Genomic DNA, 13,734 nt, shown 5'->3' with positions numbered 1-13,734 from the left:
ACCTTTGGCCATGGAAGGTTTCTGGGTTCAGGGGTTTTGGAGAAGAAGTCGAAAATGTAAATTGTTTACGGACGCACGACGGACGACAGACAAAAGGCGATCGCAATAGGTCACTTGAGACTTTGTCTCAGGTGACCTAAAAAACAATGGCAAAAGACGTCGACGTTTTTGTGAATAAGCGCAAAACCTGAAGTACTTTAATAGTTTGGGTATTGAAACGGCCAACCATATATATACATGGTTTAACATTCATGTTAGAATAGGGAATAATATATGATGACTAAACAATCGTAAAACACAAACATGTTGAAATAATAAATAACCTACATTCATTGATATTTTCTGCATAATGGCGTTTATTCATAAAAACATTCAATACATATTACTCAATCGGATATCCTATGCGGATGCACAGGGTGCGTGCATCCTAATAAACAAGAGGCCCAATTGGCCTGAATCGATCACCTGGTATTAATCTCACACTTGTAATCTTAAAAGTGGACTAAAATACAGCTACAGGCAAAATATCAGTGTTTGATTCACAAGAACCTAATTAAAGATTTAATCATACAACACCTGTGACCTTGATAGTTGAACAATGGCATTAGCTGAACAGAGTTTATAGCCTTCCATCCCAGCATGCTTCTGACCAAATATCATCACACTAGGCCTCCTGGTTATTCCGAAGAACTTGTAACAAAAGTTGTAAACATATTTGACTCCTGTGACCTTGAATATAAGTTAAGGTCATTCATTTGAACAAATTTGGTAGCCCTTCATTCCAGAATGCTACTGGCCAAATATCAACATCCTCGGCCTTTTGGTTACCGAGAAGAAGTTGTTTAAAGTAAAAAACAACGGACGGACGTAGGACAGAGGACAGACGTTGGACACAGCACCATGGCATAAGCTCACAGGTGAGCTAAAAATATTCCAATAACAGTGTTTCAGTGATTTATACTTTTTATTGCATTTTCATGAATAGGTTGTTGTATCGGCTAAGAAAACTGTATTTAACAGATGTAAGAATGTAAATAGTTCCATCAGCTTCCGACGTCTGCAACCCATTTTAGTTCAAGCATCATATATGAGTAATATGGCTCCCCTACATAATTGGTGGAATATCCGCTGACATTTAAGGTACATTGTATCGAAATTAATTGGCTGCATCAACTGCATTACTTTTGGGCCCTTTTATTTCCGATATACCGGTACGTGTTTCCCTACTGGTACATGTTTGACCTTATCATTCAGAAGTGCTATTTGGCAAAATATCTCAATGATTTCTGAAAGCTAACTTCAATGACTCGTCACATTGTGGCTTACTGAGTTGTTTTCATCGGTTTAGAGTCAAGACACTAGTCATCTGCACATTTCACCAAGGAAACAGACGTTTTTGAAAGTTTGCAAAAAGAAATTTACAATTACTGTTTGTGTTCATAACGAAATTGACATTAATCATTTGACCCTATATTTTCCAGATTCAATCCCGTAAAGACCCTGTGGATCTTGTGGATGGCAAAGATACAGAAACAAGTATACAAACTGCCAATGTTAGCGACAGACAACAGGTTGAAAATAATTTGTAGGATAAAAAACTTTCTGATTCCTATGATTATCTACATATAAATCTACTTCTATGCTTATATATTTGGAGATCACTTCTGATTTAAAAGTTGGCTGCTTCTTGAAACACGATCCCTAGTCAGACATACCCATCGTCAAGATTCAAGGGTTTCAAAATCTTTATTACACATCTACATACTCTGTGCCATTAAATTTCCTTAAGATAGGATTTATGACTAATTATTAGGAGCAATAGATGCAAAAATATCATAAGTTTCCAAAACCATAACGTATATTAACTTAGGTATAATATAGCAGTGTGTAGTATACATTTATAACATAGCAGTGTGTAGTATACATTTATAACATAGCAGTGTGTAGTATACATTTATAACATAACAGTGTGTAGTATACATTTATAACATAACAAACCTCTACGACTTGGACACTGACATTACTGACTTTCTTTAATAACACATGATTTCAAAACCTTAAGGAGAGGTCCAACACCAATAAATATTATAATAGTGATACTTGTAATCAAACGCTATCTATCAACTCGCTCAGCTTTAGAAACTTTCCAACATTGTACACTTCAGACTGTGTCTCAGATTCTAGTTCTTATTTGAATAGAAAATGTCATTTAGTATCGTGTATATATCTTAAATGGTGTTGTTTGAACTGCATTGCTACATATTTCTATCATGGCTTTTGATTGAACATCAATGCAGAAACACTTAAAAGGATTCTCCATTTTTATACGCCCGTCGAATGACGAAACGTATTATGTTTTCACGCGGGAGGGGGTTCGGGCGGGCGGGCACTCATTAGTTTCCGCTCAATAACTTGAGTAATTTTGAATGGATTAATTTCAACCTTGGTAGGAAGTTTCATTGCCATGAAAGCTCGGACAAATTTGATAATCAAAATTATTTGCCAGTTATTTACGGATTTATTGCCCTTTGTAGAATTGCCGAAACAGTTTCCGCTCAATAGCTTCAGTAATTTTGAATGGATTAATTTCAAACTTGGTAGGAAGTTTCATTGCTATGAAAGCTCGGACAAGTCCAATAACCAAAAATTATTTGCTGGTTATTTACGGATTTATGGCCCTTTGTAGAATTGCTGAAACAGTTTCCGCTAAATAACTTCAGTCATTTTGAATGGATTCATTTCAAACTCCATAGGAAGGTTCATATCTATGAAAGCTTGGACAAGTTTGATAACCATTATCCGCCTGTTATTAAGGGAGTTTTGGCCCTTTATAGAATTGAGGTAACAGTTTCCGCTCATAATTTGAGAAATTTTGAAAGGATTCATTTCAAACTTCAGCCATAATTTACGAACTTACGGCCTTTTGTAGAATTGTCGGAACATGATTTCTGCGCAATAACTTTATGCACTTATGACCCTTTGTGGCACACTGCCCATTAGACATCTGACGGGCGTATCATGTAACGCTTTGTGGAACTCTTGTTGCAAATAAAATCCCTTTACATTGAGAAACACTAGAGACAAATGCCCCTGCTAACTTGATGACTTTAGGAACTTGGCTATAAAGAATCCAATAGTGTCCGTGCCTGGTGATATCTGGTCATCACATCCAGGTAGAAACAGCTGTAGCTTATCTCTGTCTTCTCCACTCAGCCCGGCACAGGCTCTTCCCTTGTTTCCTAGATGAGGCTCCTGTACCAAAGATAAAACATGATAAAAAATAATTTTGCATTTGTGGTACAAAATATTATCATTTTTCTCTAAAATTAACATTGCCTGTTGGAGTGTATACAAACCAAGCAATCAGCTTGCGGTTTTTGCGAGTAGAGCATGCAGCGGGAGCATGCAGCGGGCACACATAAACTTCAGACCTGCTAACCTTTGAATCTCCCAATGGGGGTCATGACCCCCATTGGGAAATTCTGTGGGGGGTGATAACGCGTGAACGAAACGTTTTGTGAAAATTTAATAATTTCGCGGGGTCTCAGCTCTACGGCGTATTATGTTTTGTCTTCTGACAAGATCAATGACTTCTTTGAAATTAACAAAACATTTTATCACACCTTCATTGTTTTATTACATATTCTTAATCAATATACATGTTTTTCTTTTCCTAGGTGCATACTGAAAGCATGAACCATGTTGATTTAGTTTTGCACATAACAAAGCACATATTGTATCATTTCCTAATTCAGATCTCCCTTCTGTCTGGATCTTCTTCAGCATGGAAAATGTTCTCTCAGAGTCAGCATTACCCACTGAAAGTACCAAACATGCCTTCATTAGCCTACACAACACACCAAACTTAAGATCATTCTCAAAGGGTTCTTTAACTGCATGCCTTTTGATATCGTACGTAGCACCCGAAGCTACCGAAAAATGATTGGTACACAGTTTACAATAGGCATGATCGGGTCCAATATTACTCTTCTGAAGCCAGTCATAATCTTATTCCCACGAAGCATTGTAATTACAGGCATACTTTTTCTTTTTTGACGATGAACGTTAAAATATCGAACGTTTTCTCGGGTTAGAAGCCATTTGTGAAAGTTAAATGACAAGCGCTACGATCGGGATTATATGCATTGTAGTAACAGTGAACAGTACCCACCTTTTGAATTTGCCAGGCTGGTTCCGAAACAGGGACGCCATTGTGAAAACAAATCACTTAGTATACGGACTTTACCATTCGGAACACCTCGCCCCGATTCCAGTTCCTTCCAACCTATCGGCCGAGAAGTTCCGAGTGGGACTTTACCTATAACTGAAAGCTAAACTTCCGAGAGACACGAACGGAACATTTCCGGAAGTACGGAGATCCTAATAAAAGACGTGGATGCGGGTGATTGCGGGTCATATTTACGGAATGCTGGAGATACGTATGACCCGCGCGGGTCATAAGATCGTCGCGGGTGATAGGTTCATTTTGCGGGTGTGACCCGCAGAATGCGGGTCATTTAGCAAGTATGAAACTTAATCATGAAGCTAACACATTTACAGCTGTATAGCACACTTGTTGCCTTGAAATGGAGAGCAGTATATCAGCCACATATTTTACCAAGAATTTATCTTATTTGGCAATCAGAATTACTATAGACTATAAAGAAAAAGTGTTACTTTAAGTTATCAGCATACAAAAACTGTTCTGTTTTACTACAAAAAAGTTTGAGCATGTATAAAAACCTGTCTCTAGCAAATTGCAGTGCCTTATCTGAGCATGGATTCAAATTTTGAATACCTCAAATGAGTTTGTCAATTGTAAGGTTAAAGATGCTGCTATGAAATACCAACGCCTTAAAGTCAATTCAAATATTGATTAAAAAGTGCAAAAATGACCAACAGAGAGTGTCTTTTAATATCAGGAAACTGCATGAAAGTCACTCAGTTCTATGAAATAACTTCCCACTCACCATTGTAGCTAAGGACAAGCAGGAAAATGTTTGAAGTGCCCACAACACAAGTTCTTCATTCTCCTCCATTGTGATAGTACAAGTACTGTACACTAGAGTTCCTCCTGGTCTAAGTAGCTTCACTGCCTGTAGATTAAAATGGGTCACTCACTATTATACTAAAATAATTAGCATCATTGTTTCAATATCAATAGATGGCCTCAAATTCATGTAGCAACATCGTCAATAAAGTGGACCTAAATTCATGTAGCAACATTGTCAATAAAGAATGAAAACTTTAAGTAAAGATATTGAAGGATTGAGATAATTTAACGTTAATTAGCTTATTATAAGTTTGTAATTCATTTTGCACTTTTTATCTGGAGACCTTAATATGTACAATACGAAAAATTCTAAGAGTATTGCATAGTGTTACCTGTTGGAATAGTTGTCTCTGCAAGCAAGGATAGGATTTTAAGGACTTGAGGGACATCTGGTTGTTGCTGGAGGGCCTCTGGCCTAGAGCACTACATGGGCCATCTAGTAGGATACGGTCAAACATACCTGGTGGATAGGGAGGCCCCCCACACAGATCTAAAGAACAGCAAAGACAATAAATCATTCATATCATTAAAAATAGTTGAAATGTTTATGACACAGCACAGGAAGTATGGACCTATATTGGTGAAAAAAACATTTGACCACTGTGACCTTAAAAGTCATTACGTTGAACAAACTTTATAGCCCTTCATCTCAGCATTCAACTTGTCAAATATCACCACCCTAGACCTTTTGTTTATTGAGATTATGTCATTTAAAGGTTTGTACATATTTGTCCAAGCGCGACATTGAAAGTGGGTCAAGGTCATTCAAATGACTTGATAGTCCTTCAGCCACGCATGCTACTGGCCAAATAACAACATTCTGAGCCTCATTGTTCAAAGATTTTAAACAAAGATTTTAAACAAATTTGACCCATGTGACCTTAAATTTAAGTCAATGTAATTCATTTTAACACATTACGGGCCCAATATCATCACCCTGGGCTTTTGCTTATTCAGTAGAAATCGTTTAAAAGATTACAAACATATTTGACCCCTGTGACCTTGAATACAAGTCAAGGTCACTCATTTGAACAAACTTAGTAGCCCTTCATTCCAGCATTTTACTAGCAAAATAACATCATCCTGCACCTTTTCGGGTTTTTTTCTCAGAAAAAAGTTTTTTCAAGATTTAAAACATATTTGTCTCCTATATTTGACTCCTGTGACCTTGAAGAGTGAAGGTCATTCATTTTAACAAACTTGGTAGGCTTCATCATCCTAGTATGCTACTGCCCAGATATCATCCTGGTACTTATGGTTATTCAGAAGAAGTTGTTTAAAGGTTTTTGAAGACAATTGACCCCTGTGACCTTGAATATGAATGAAGGTCATTTATTTCAACAAACTTGGTACCCGTCATAAACGGTCAAAAACTGCATATAAGTGGATTATGTATTAATACTCACCAGCAGAATCTGTGCATGAACGTCTTGCATCAAATGGATAGGTTTCAATAAAATTTAAATTCCAGTTTTCAGCATTTTTCTTGATTTTATCAATTTTAGCTTGTGATTTATCCAAAGCAACCAGTCGACCCTTTAACAAACAGAAAAAAAATCTCCATAATTTGATTTTGATTGCAAATTGCTGACTTAACCTAAATATTTACACAGGGATAATATTTTGAATAACACTAGACAGAATAAATTTTCAATAAATTAAATTTCTCATCAACATTTTGCTTATCATTTATTGCAATATACATTGCATACTTTTCTTACACACATGGCATTAAAGCATGAATGTGTCGTTATTACTTTGCGTCGAATTTGAGCTAAATGATGGCTTTTTGGTTTGTGATCCATTCTATATACATGTAAATTGTTTGAGACCTGATATGCTCTACCACAGTGTGCAAAATGGTAAACCAATTAATATCTACGTACCTTTTCTGCCATAAGTGAAGCAATATGCACGGTCTTTCCACCTGGAAAATATATCAGATTTGATAAAAAAAATAAAAATGATTGCAGCTCGCTTTAGACAGTTTATCACTAATTTAAAGCATTTTTAAGGGGGGGGGGGGGGGGGGGGGAGGAAGTGGTTTTTTTAATATTTATTTGAGGTTGGCACGGTATCTTTAATTAGTTACACACGAAAACATTATCGGCGTTAAGGGAAGTTAATGTCATTTTCCTCAAATTCAGCAATGTTTTACTCTGGAAAGTTTCAAGTAATGGAATCTCCATATTTAAGGAAGGTTCAGGAAATTGGGGATGGGGAATGGGACCCACAGGGGAGAGAGAGGACAAATGAGAAAGAGAGAGGAGAGAAAGAGAAGGGAATGATATGGAAAGGAAAAGGAGAAAATTGGAAGAGGAAGAAAAAAGGGGGAGAGGGACTGAGGTCGAGGAGGTAGAAGAGCGAATGGAGAGAAGGACAGAAAAGGGAGGAGGAGAAAAGGAAAGAAAAGAAAAGGATAATAAAGTTACCTGGCGAAGCGCACATATCCAGGATGGTCTCCCCTTGTTTGGGATCAAGAGTCTGACCGACCACAACAGAGGGAAGATTTTGTGGAAAGATAAGATCAGAGCACAGATCTGTCAGACATGGGGCTTCAAATAAAGGCTGTGTCATACTGATTCCAACACCACTGAAATGATAAAATAAAGAAGTTCAAATGATTCATCTGACAATGCTTCTGAAATCTCGGACAAAACTTCATTTAAAGGCAAAGACTACACTAATTAGAGAGACTGTGATATAAACATAAAAGAAAAAGTTCAACCCACAACAACTCTGCTGGAATTTTATTTGTTTTTACCACCAACCTTTTAATCAAGAGCAACCAGAGCGGGAAATATACACCCATCCCATGTCAATTTGACATATTTCCAAAAGCTGTTAGAGAACAACATACATTCCCCGAGATATTTTAAGTTAGAAATTTTAGTAAACATGTATCTCAACATGTTGTAGGTTGCTAAACTGAGATATTTTGAATATCGTTTTTGGTTGATGTACCATACAAAATATGGGCTACAGAAAAGTTACAGTGTCATATATGTCTATCCAAATATTACAATTATTTCTACTACAATAAAAGAGCTTTGAAATCACCATATAGTAAATGAAATCTTTAAAACTTGCATCTCATTATAAAATGTTCCACTATATATTGAAATTAAAGAAAACCCATTTGGCCCCTAGAATCTAGATAATGGTTCAGCACATTGCCTGCACTCTCTATAATGGCTCACCGTTGTAATAACCAAGAGCTTATTAAGTGTGGTGATGCAAAACAAGCCTGCTCAAAAACTTTAACGATGTGTCGATGTCCAATTATTAAAGCTGTTTGGAAAAAATAAAAGTTTAATACAATGCTAACACTCCATTTAAATGTCAGCACATGATATGTACCACTGTATCATTTGTCACTCTGTATCATATAAATCTAAACCAGACAGTGTTTTGGGAGTTTATAACAAATTAATCACCTGACACTTTCTTTGGAACAGAACAGTTTCTCCCTGCTGACACGAGCAGTGCCATTTCCCACAAACACCATGGATCCTTCCTGAAATTTCGTAGCTCCCTTTAGACAGGTGTGGTTGACATCACAATACACAGACACAGCATCTTCCTCACTCATTCCTGTTACAGCAAAGGAAACATATCAATGTAAAATGTCCCTATCTTAAATCTGTATTTTGATCGATCGATCAATCATGAAGACACTTCTGTGTATTTGTTTGTGATGAGTGTGAATCTTTTGAAAATATCAGTTTGAGTATAATCACGGAACTATTTAAGTCTGAGGTATGATACATCTTGTACATAAAATATGCTTGCCTGTTGAGAATCATTTTAATGCAAATCAAACAGAAAATTAAACATGCACAAATAAGAACCGAAATGATCCTTGATAGGAAATTTGAGAAAGATCCCCCTGGCCTGCTATTTTCTTTCAAATACAAAGTTTACCACCTTATAATTACTATATCAATGTTGTTTAGTATTTCACCTACCCAATGGACATCCCATAATTCCCTGTGCAAATACATCAGCCCCGCGTAACACTGCCATCCCACATGCCAAGTCCACCACAACCTGCTTGTCATGCTGTCAAACAGAAGAAAAGTAAAGGACATTCTCAACATATGTCTAAAAAAGGTTAACATGGAGTCGAAAAGACTGACTCCATTGTGCTATAAGGGAGATAACTCATATATTTGCAACAGGAGAAAGAGAAATGCACACCGACAGCAGACTGGACTTTTAACCTGGAACCCTTCAAACTTTAGACAGATATCTAACCAATAGCGGTACCTGGTGCCAGTGACTGACCCAGTCCCATTCTAGGATATATTCAATCTTTTTAAAAGCAGAAAAAATATACTTTAGACCAAATATTTGACTTTTTCACATCAATCCAGATTTTATCTACTTGCATAAAAGCATTATATAAAATAGGAAACACTGATTACATATAATTTCAACACATTCCATCTGCTGCAATTAATTCCTTATGCATTGAGGTTACCACACCTTCTGAAGATCCAGGTCTGGTCCCCTTCCATCCACCACAATAAGATTCTTCACTACAGAGTGATAGTAGATACAGGGCTCCTGCCATCCCTTTTCATTGTAATTCTTTCCTCAAGAGAATAATTTAAAATTCAGATCAGTTAGGCATCCTACTAGAGTTTTATCTGATACCATAATACGAGAATAAGTCCATGATGTTGTATATTTTTTCACCAGGACCAAATTTATATTTATACCATATCAGACATTCTGATGTGAAGTGATTGGCGGTAGTGTACATATAGGTGAAGATCAATATAAAAAAGAACAATATATTGAATATAAGCTTAGTATACAAATGCTTATATTCACTTAAGACAATAATTCATTGAGAAAGAGTATCATCAAGGTTGAACAAACATTTCAGCATTGTGTATTGAACGATGAGGACAAGATGACAGCTTTTGTTTAGGACATCCCATGTTTACTTATATAACTGGTACATGTATCTGTATACCTCAATATAGTATGTGTGTGCATATATCACAATTCTGAGTAAATGAAAAATTAAAAACTAAAAAGAAAGAAATCGTAAAATGTTGATCACTTTAGCTATTTCTGCCTTCACTACATCTAGCAAGTCTTTGTGTGTCCTTCCCGCCATTGGGTTTGTCCTCAGGGTGGTGAATAGAGGAGGTGTCCCAAGCTTTCTAACAAGTTTATCATACTTGGCTGATCCATCTTCCTGAGGGCTGGACAATTGCTGATAAAAAATAACAAAAACAAATAAAGAATATTATGTTTACCTCATACATGTTATAATTCATGTCACGATGATTTGCCTTAACTCACTTCTGATGTACCTACCACCAGCAATCTCTTTGTGTAATGACTAGTCTACTTTTGTAAGTTTATATAAATAAGTAAAAAGAAAACAAGAACTTGAAGTCTGTCAAAAAAGTTTCTGACAGGCAGCATACAGTATGGTATGTTAGACCTTTCCTACATTGGCTTGATCAGGCTGGTTGGATTACTGATATTATTTTTATTAGATGGGTGTAACTTATATATGTTAAAAACCTTCTATATATTGGCCACTGTTTGTTTGTGATATTGCATAGGGCCTTAATTATTATTTTTTTGTTAACTGGAAAACATACCGAGTATGTATACTTATATATACATGTTTGGTACATGTAGTAATAAAGTATTTATGTGTTTCAGACTTTAGTGCATACTATATCGTCCGAGGACTAGGCCTGTTTATGTACATGTGCTAAACCTGTTTACACACGTCTGCAAAAATGTTGAAAAGAAATTAAGAAAAAACGCCTAAATTAGTATTATTTTTTACTCAAAAAAAGCTTTAAGCGGAAAAGTAGTTTTTTTTTACTACAGGGATATTTTTTTTTTATTAGATTAAAAAAACAAAAGAAGTAACATGGAAAAGGTAAATGTTTTGATAATATTTGTATGCAAAATTTCATCATTGTCTGTTTACCAAAATCATGTGAATGTCTACCTATCTATCTATCTATCTATATGTTATACTCCACAGAGACCAAAATGACTTTAATGCACTGGCATGTGGTCTTGTTCATCTGGCTACTCATGATGATCAACAGACAGTGTTAAAAAGCAGTGATTTTTCTACTTCCGTTCCACAGGGGCCTTTGCCTGTTGATTTGGGAAATATCACCCACAAAAATCATGATTTGGGGAAATAAAGTGATTTTTGGGAAACACAGCAAAAATTATCTGCAGAAAGTGGCCTGTATAAGGCCCCAAATTAACCTAAAATAACTTAAAAGTAATAGTGTCCTTACATGTTTTTCAGTGCATTTCATTGTTTATTCTTAGTAATTGTAAATATATCCAAACATTTTGCTGCGATTCAAAAATGTAGAAAAAAAAACTATTTTCTATTGATTGTTCACATGTAACAGTACTCAGAGACGTACTAGGGATATCACAGTGTAATGTATGTGTGCTATAAATAGACGGGCATAGAAACTGCTTGGTCACATTATGTAGCCGGCGTTTCTTCTCGCCCTGACACCATATTCCAACATTTTGACAGTTTGATGTCATCGACGATACGTAACGTATTTCTGTCAAATTGTCTAAGTCGGGTGTCAGGGCCAGAGGAAACCAGACATCTATCTGTCAAAATGAGGAAACCAGACATCTATCTGTCAAAATGAGGAAACCAGACATCTATCTGTCAAAATGTCTAAGTCGTGTGAGTCGTGTGTCGGGACCAGAAGAAAACTTGGGTACCAGTCATCTATCATATGTGTTAATTAATGAACCATGAGGCCTGATTCAGGTTCCGGGTTGTTTCGCCCCAAATCCTGTTTGCCCTAGGTTGTTTCGCGCCAGGTTGTTTCGCCCCAAATCCCGTTCGCCCTAGGTTGTTTCGCGCCAGGTTGTTTCGCCCTAAAACAAAATGTTTAGGGCGAAACATTGTTTAGTATTTTCTTTTCATTTTTATTTGTTTTAAGTCACAAATTAAGTCTTCTTAGTCTTTCACATCATTAAAATCAGTTTATTAAAAAAAATGTGTTTTTGTTGTTATTATAAAGTACACTGTAAATCAAAAAACGGTTTATGTAATTTTCTTCACGCCGACACACATTATTACATATATATTAATTTTAGATATGGTGTTATTTGAATTACATTGCGGGGTATGCAACAATATTATTTTCCCATGTTAACACATTTAGTCTAGTGTACACATAATCGTCGCCCTGTGACGATGTTTTCTTTACTTGATTTCTGCGCACGTCCGTGTTGTTTTTTGCTAATTGGAGATCATGTTGAGAAGTTTTGATAGTACCGACCAATAAAAATTAATATGCATATTTGAGAAGATAATTTTGAGTAGGTAACTTGTCATAAATATACGTATCTATTTACTTAGAGAAATTAATTTAGTTTCATTATATGTCCATATCTTATCATTATATTCTATTTTGACAGGTATTTAAATTCCTTGGCCATGTACAAGGAGGCCGTACGCAATGGCACGGAACTACACTTCGTTTGTAGACCGTGTTAGAAGTTGTATAAGTATTTATTATTTTACATTTTTAACAGTAAAACATGTAAAGGTGCATTTTATAAAGAACAACATTACTGGTTGCAGGGATGTAAGTTTTTTAACTTTTAACATGATATTTATGACTTAAAGAAAAAAACATTTTTTTAGGGCGAAACAAACTGGGGCGAACGGGTTTTGGGGCGAAACAACCCTTAGGGCGAACGGGATTTGGGGCGAAACAACCCGTTACCCTGATTTTCCGGCGCAGCCTCAACCTTGGCAAGAGGAAGATCGGGCGAGGAAAATTATTTCTGTTTGTTTTCATACATATTATAGACAATGTATAACACTACGAAAATTAGAAATGTCTATATATATGTAATGTACATATTGTCTATATTGTACATGTATGTAAACAAACAAAAATAATATTTCTCACTCGAACCAACGTTGAGCAGTTGAGTGCCTGTGGTTGAACCATTTTAAAGGCTTATCGTGTTTGATCATACCCACGACTGCAGCAGTGAACACTTCAGATGGTTGTTAACTTCAGGTGTCAGAACAAGCGGTGGTAGACTAGACATGCAGACACCTATATCAGTATCTGTCTCATGGAACGTCTCACCTAAATATTGTAAACAAACCACATGCGGTTTTACACTTCCGGTGGTACTGTACAAAATTAGAATAGGTTCACGGTTGCTGTCAAAAATAGCCGGATATCATATTTTTTTGTGGCAAAAAAATATATGAAGCATTCTTTATACCACCCAGTCTCTCTTACATCGATATGTGGCAAACGTTTGGATCACATCATTCACAACAATTTCTCCCGCCCTTCACAGGGTGTGTCTCCCGTTTTAGCCGGGAAAGATCAGCTTTTCTCCCACACCTGACAGATTTATCTCCCGTTTTGCCGGTGCTAGATTTATCTGTCTCCGCCCTAGGGTTGATACGAGGGGATTCCCCTATTCATAACAATGGTATGACGTCACTGCAACAATACAATGACGTCACGTCAACAATCCATCAACGTCACGTCAACCCTGAATTTAACGTTATCATTACATTGTGAATATGATACACATTGGGGAAAACAGGGTATAAGTAAGAGAAAAAGAATCATTTACCCCCTTTGGGGTGAGATAGGGGAATCTCAACCCTCGTG

General features: G+C 36.3%; 1 protein-coding gene and 1 long non-coding RNA gene across 2 annotated transcripts; both read right to left on the bottom strand.

Annotated features, from left to right (window-relative positions):
• Positions 1-951: 951 nt before the first annotated feature.
• On the bottom strand, positions 952-13,226 carry LOC110441795 (putative methyltransferase NSUN6). The gene is made up of 11 exons (XM_021485049.1): positions 13,076-13,226; positions 10,128-10,283; positions 9,542-9,646; positions 9,022-9,115; positions 8,491-8,647; positions 7,486-7,646; positions 6,940-6,980; positions 6,460-6,589; positions 5,386-5,543; positions 4,971-5,096; positions 952-3,252 (listed from the first exon to the last, which is right to left on the bottom strand). Exons 1-11 carry the CDS (start codon positions 13,148-13,150, stop codon positions 3,094-3,096), a joined length of 1,362 nt encoding a protein of 453 aa, XP_021340724.1. The 5' UTR covers positions 13,151-13,226; the 3' UTR covers positions 952-3,093.
• On the bottom strand, positions 3,618-4,246 carry LOC110441796. The gene is made up of 2 exons (XR_002461939.1): positions 4,172-4,246; positions 3,618-3,818 (listed from the first exon to the last, which is right to left on the bottom strand). It is a non-coding gene; the product is annotated as an uncharacterized LOC110441796 (long non-coding RNA).
• Positions 13,227-13,734: the final 508 nt, after the last annotated feature.

Source organism: Mizuhopecten yessoensis, unplaced genomic scaffold (genome assembly GCF_002113885.1).
Source record: "Mizuhopecten yessoensis strain PY_sf001 unplaced genomic scaffold, ASM211388v2 scaffold716133, whole genome shotgun sequence".
Taxonomy (NCBI): Eukaryota; Metazoa; Mollusca; class Bivalvia; order Pectinida; family Pectinidae; genus Mizuhopecten; species Mizuhopecten yessoensis.
This window is presented reverse-complemented; position numbering and strand designations above follow the sequence as displayed.

Coding starts and splice junctions, on each gene's coding strand:
- LOC110441795 (XM_021485049.1), bottom strand. CDS start 13,150: ATGTCTAGTCTACCACCGCTTGTTCTGACACCTGAAGTTAACAACCAT. Junction 9,647..10,127: donor TGAAGGCAGAAATAGCTAAA/GTGATCAACATT, acceptor TCTTGAGGAAAG/AATTACAATGAAAAGGGATG. Junction 6,981..7,485: donor GGATATGTGCGCTTCGCCAG/GTAACTTTATTA, acceptor TATATTTTCCAG/GTGGAAAGACCGTGCATATT.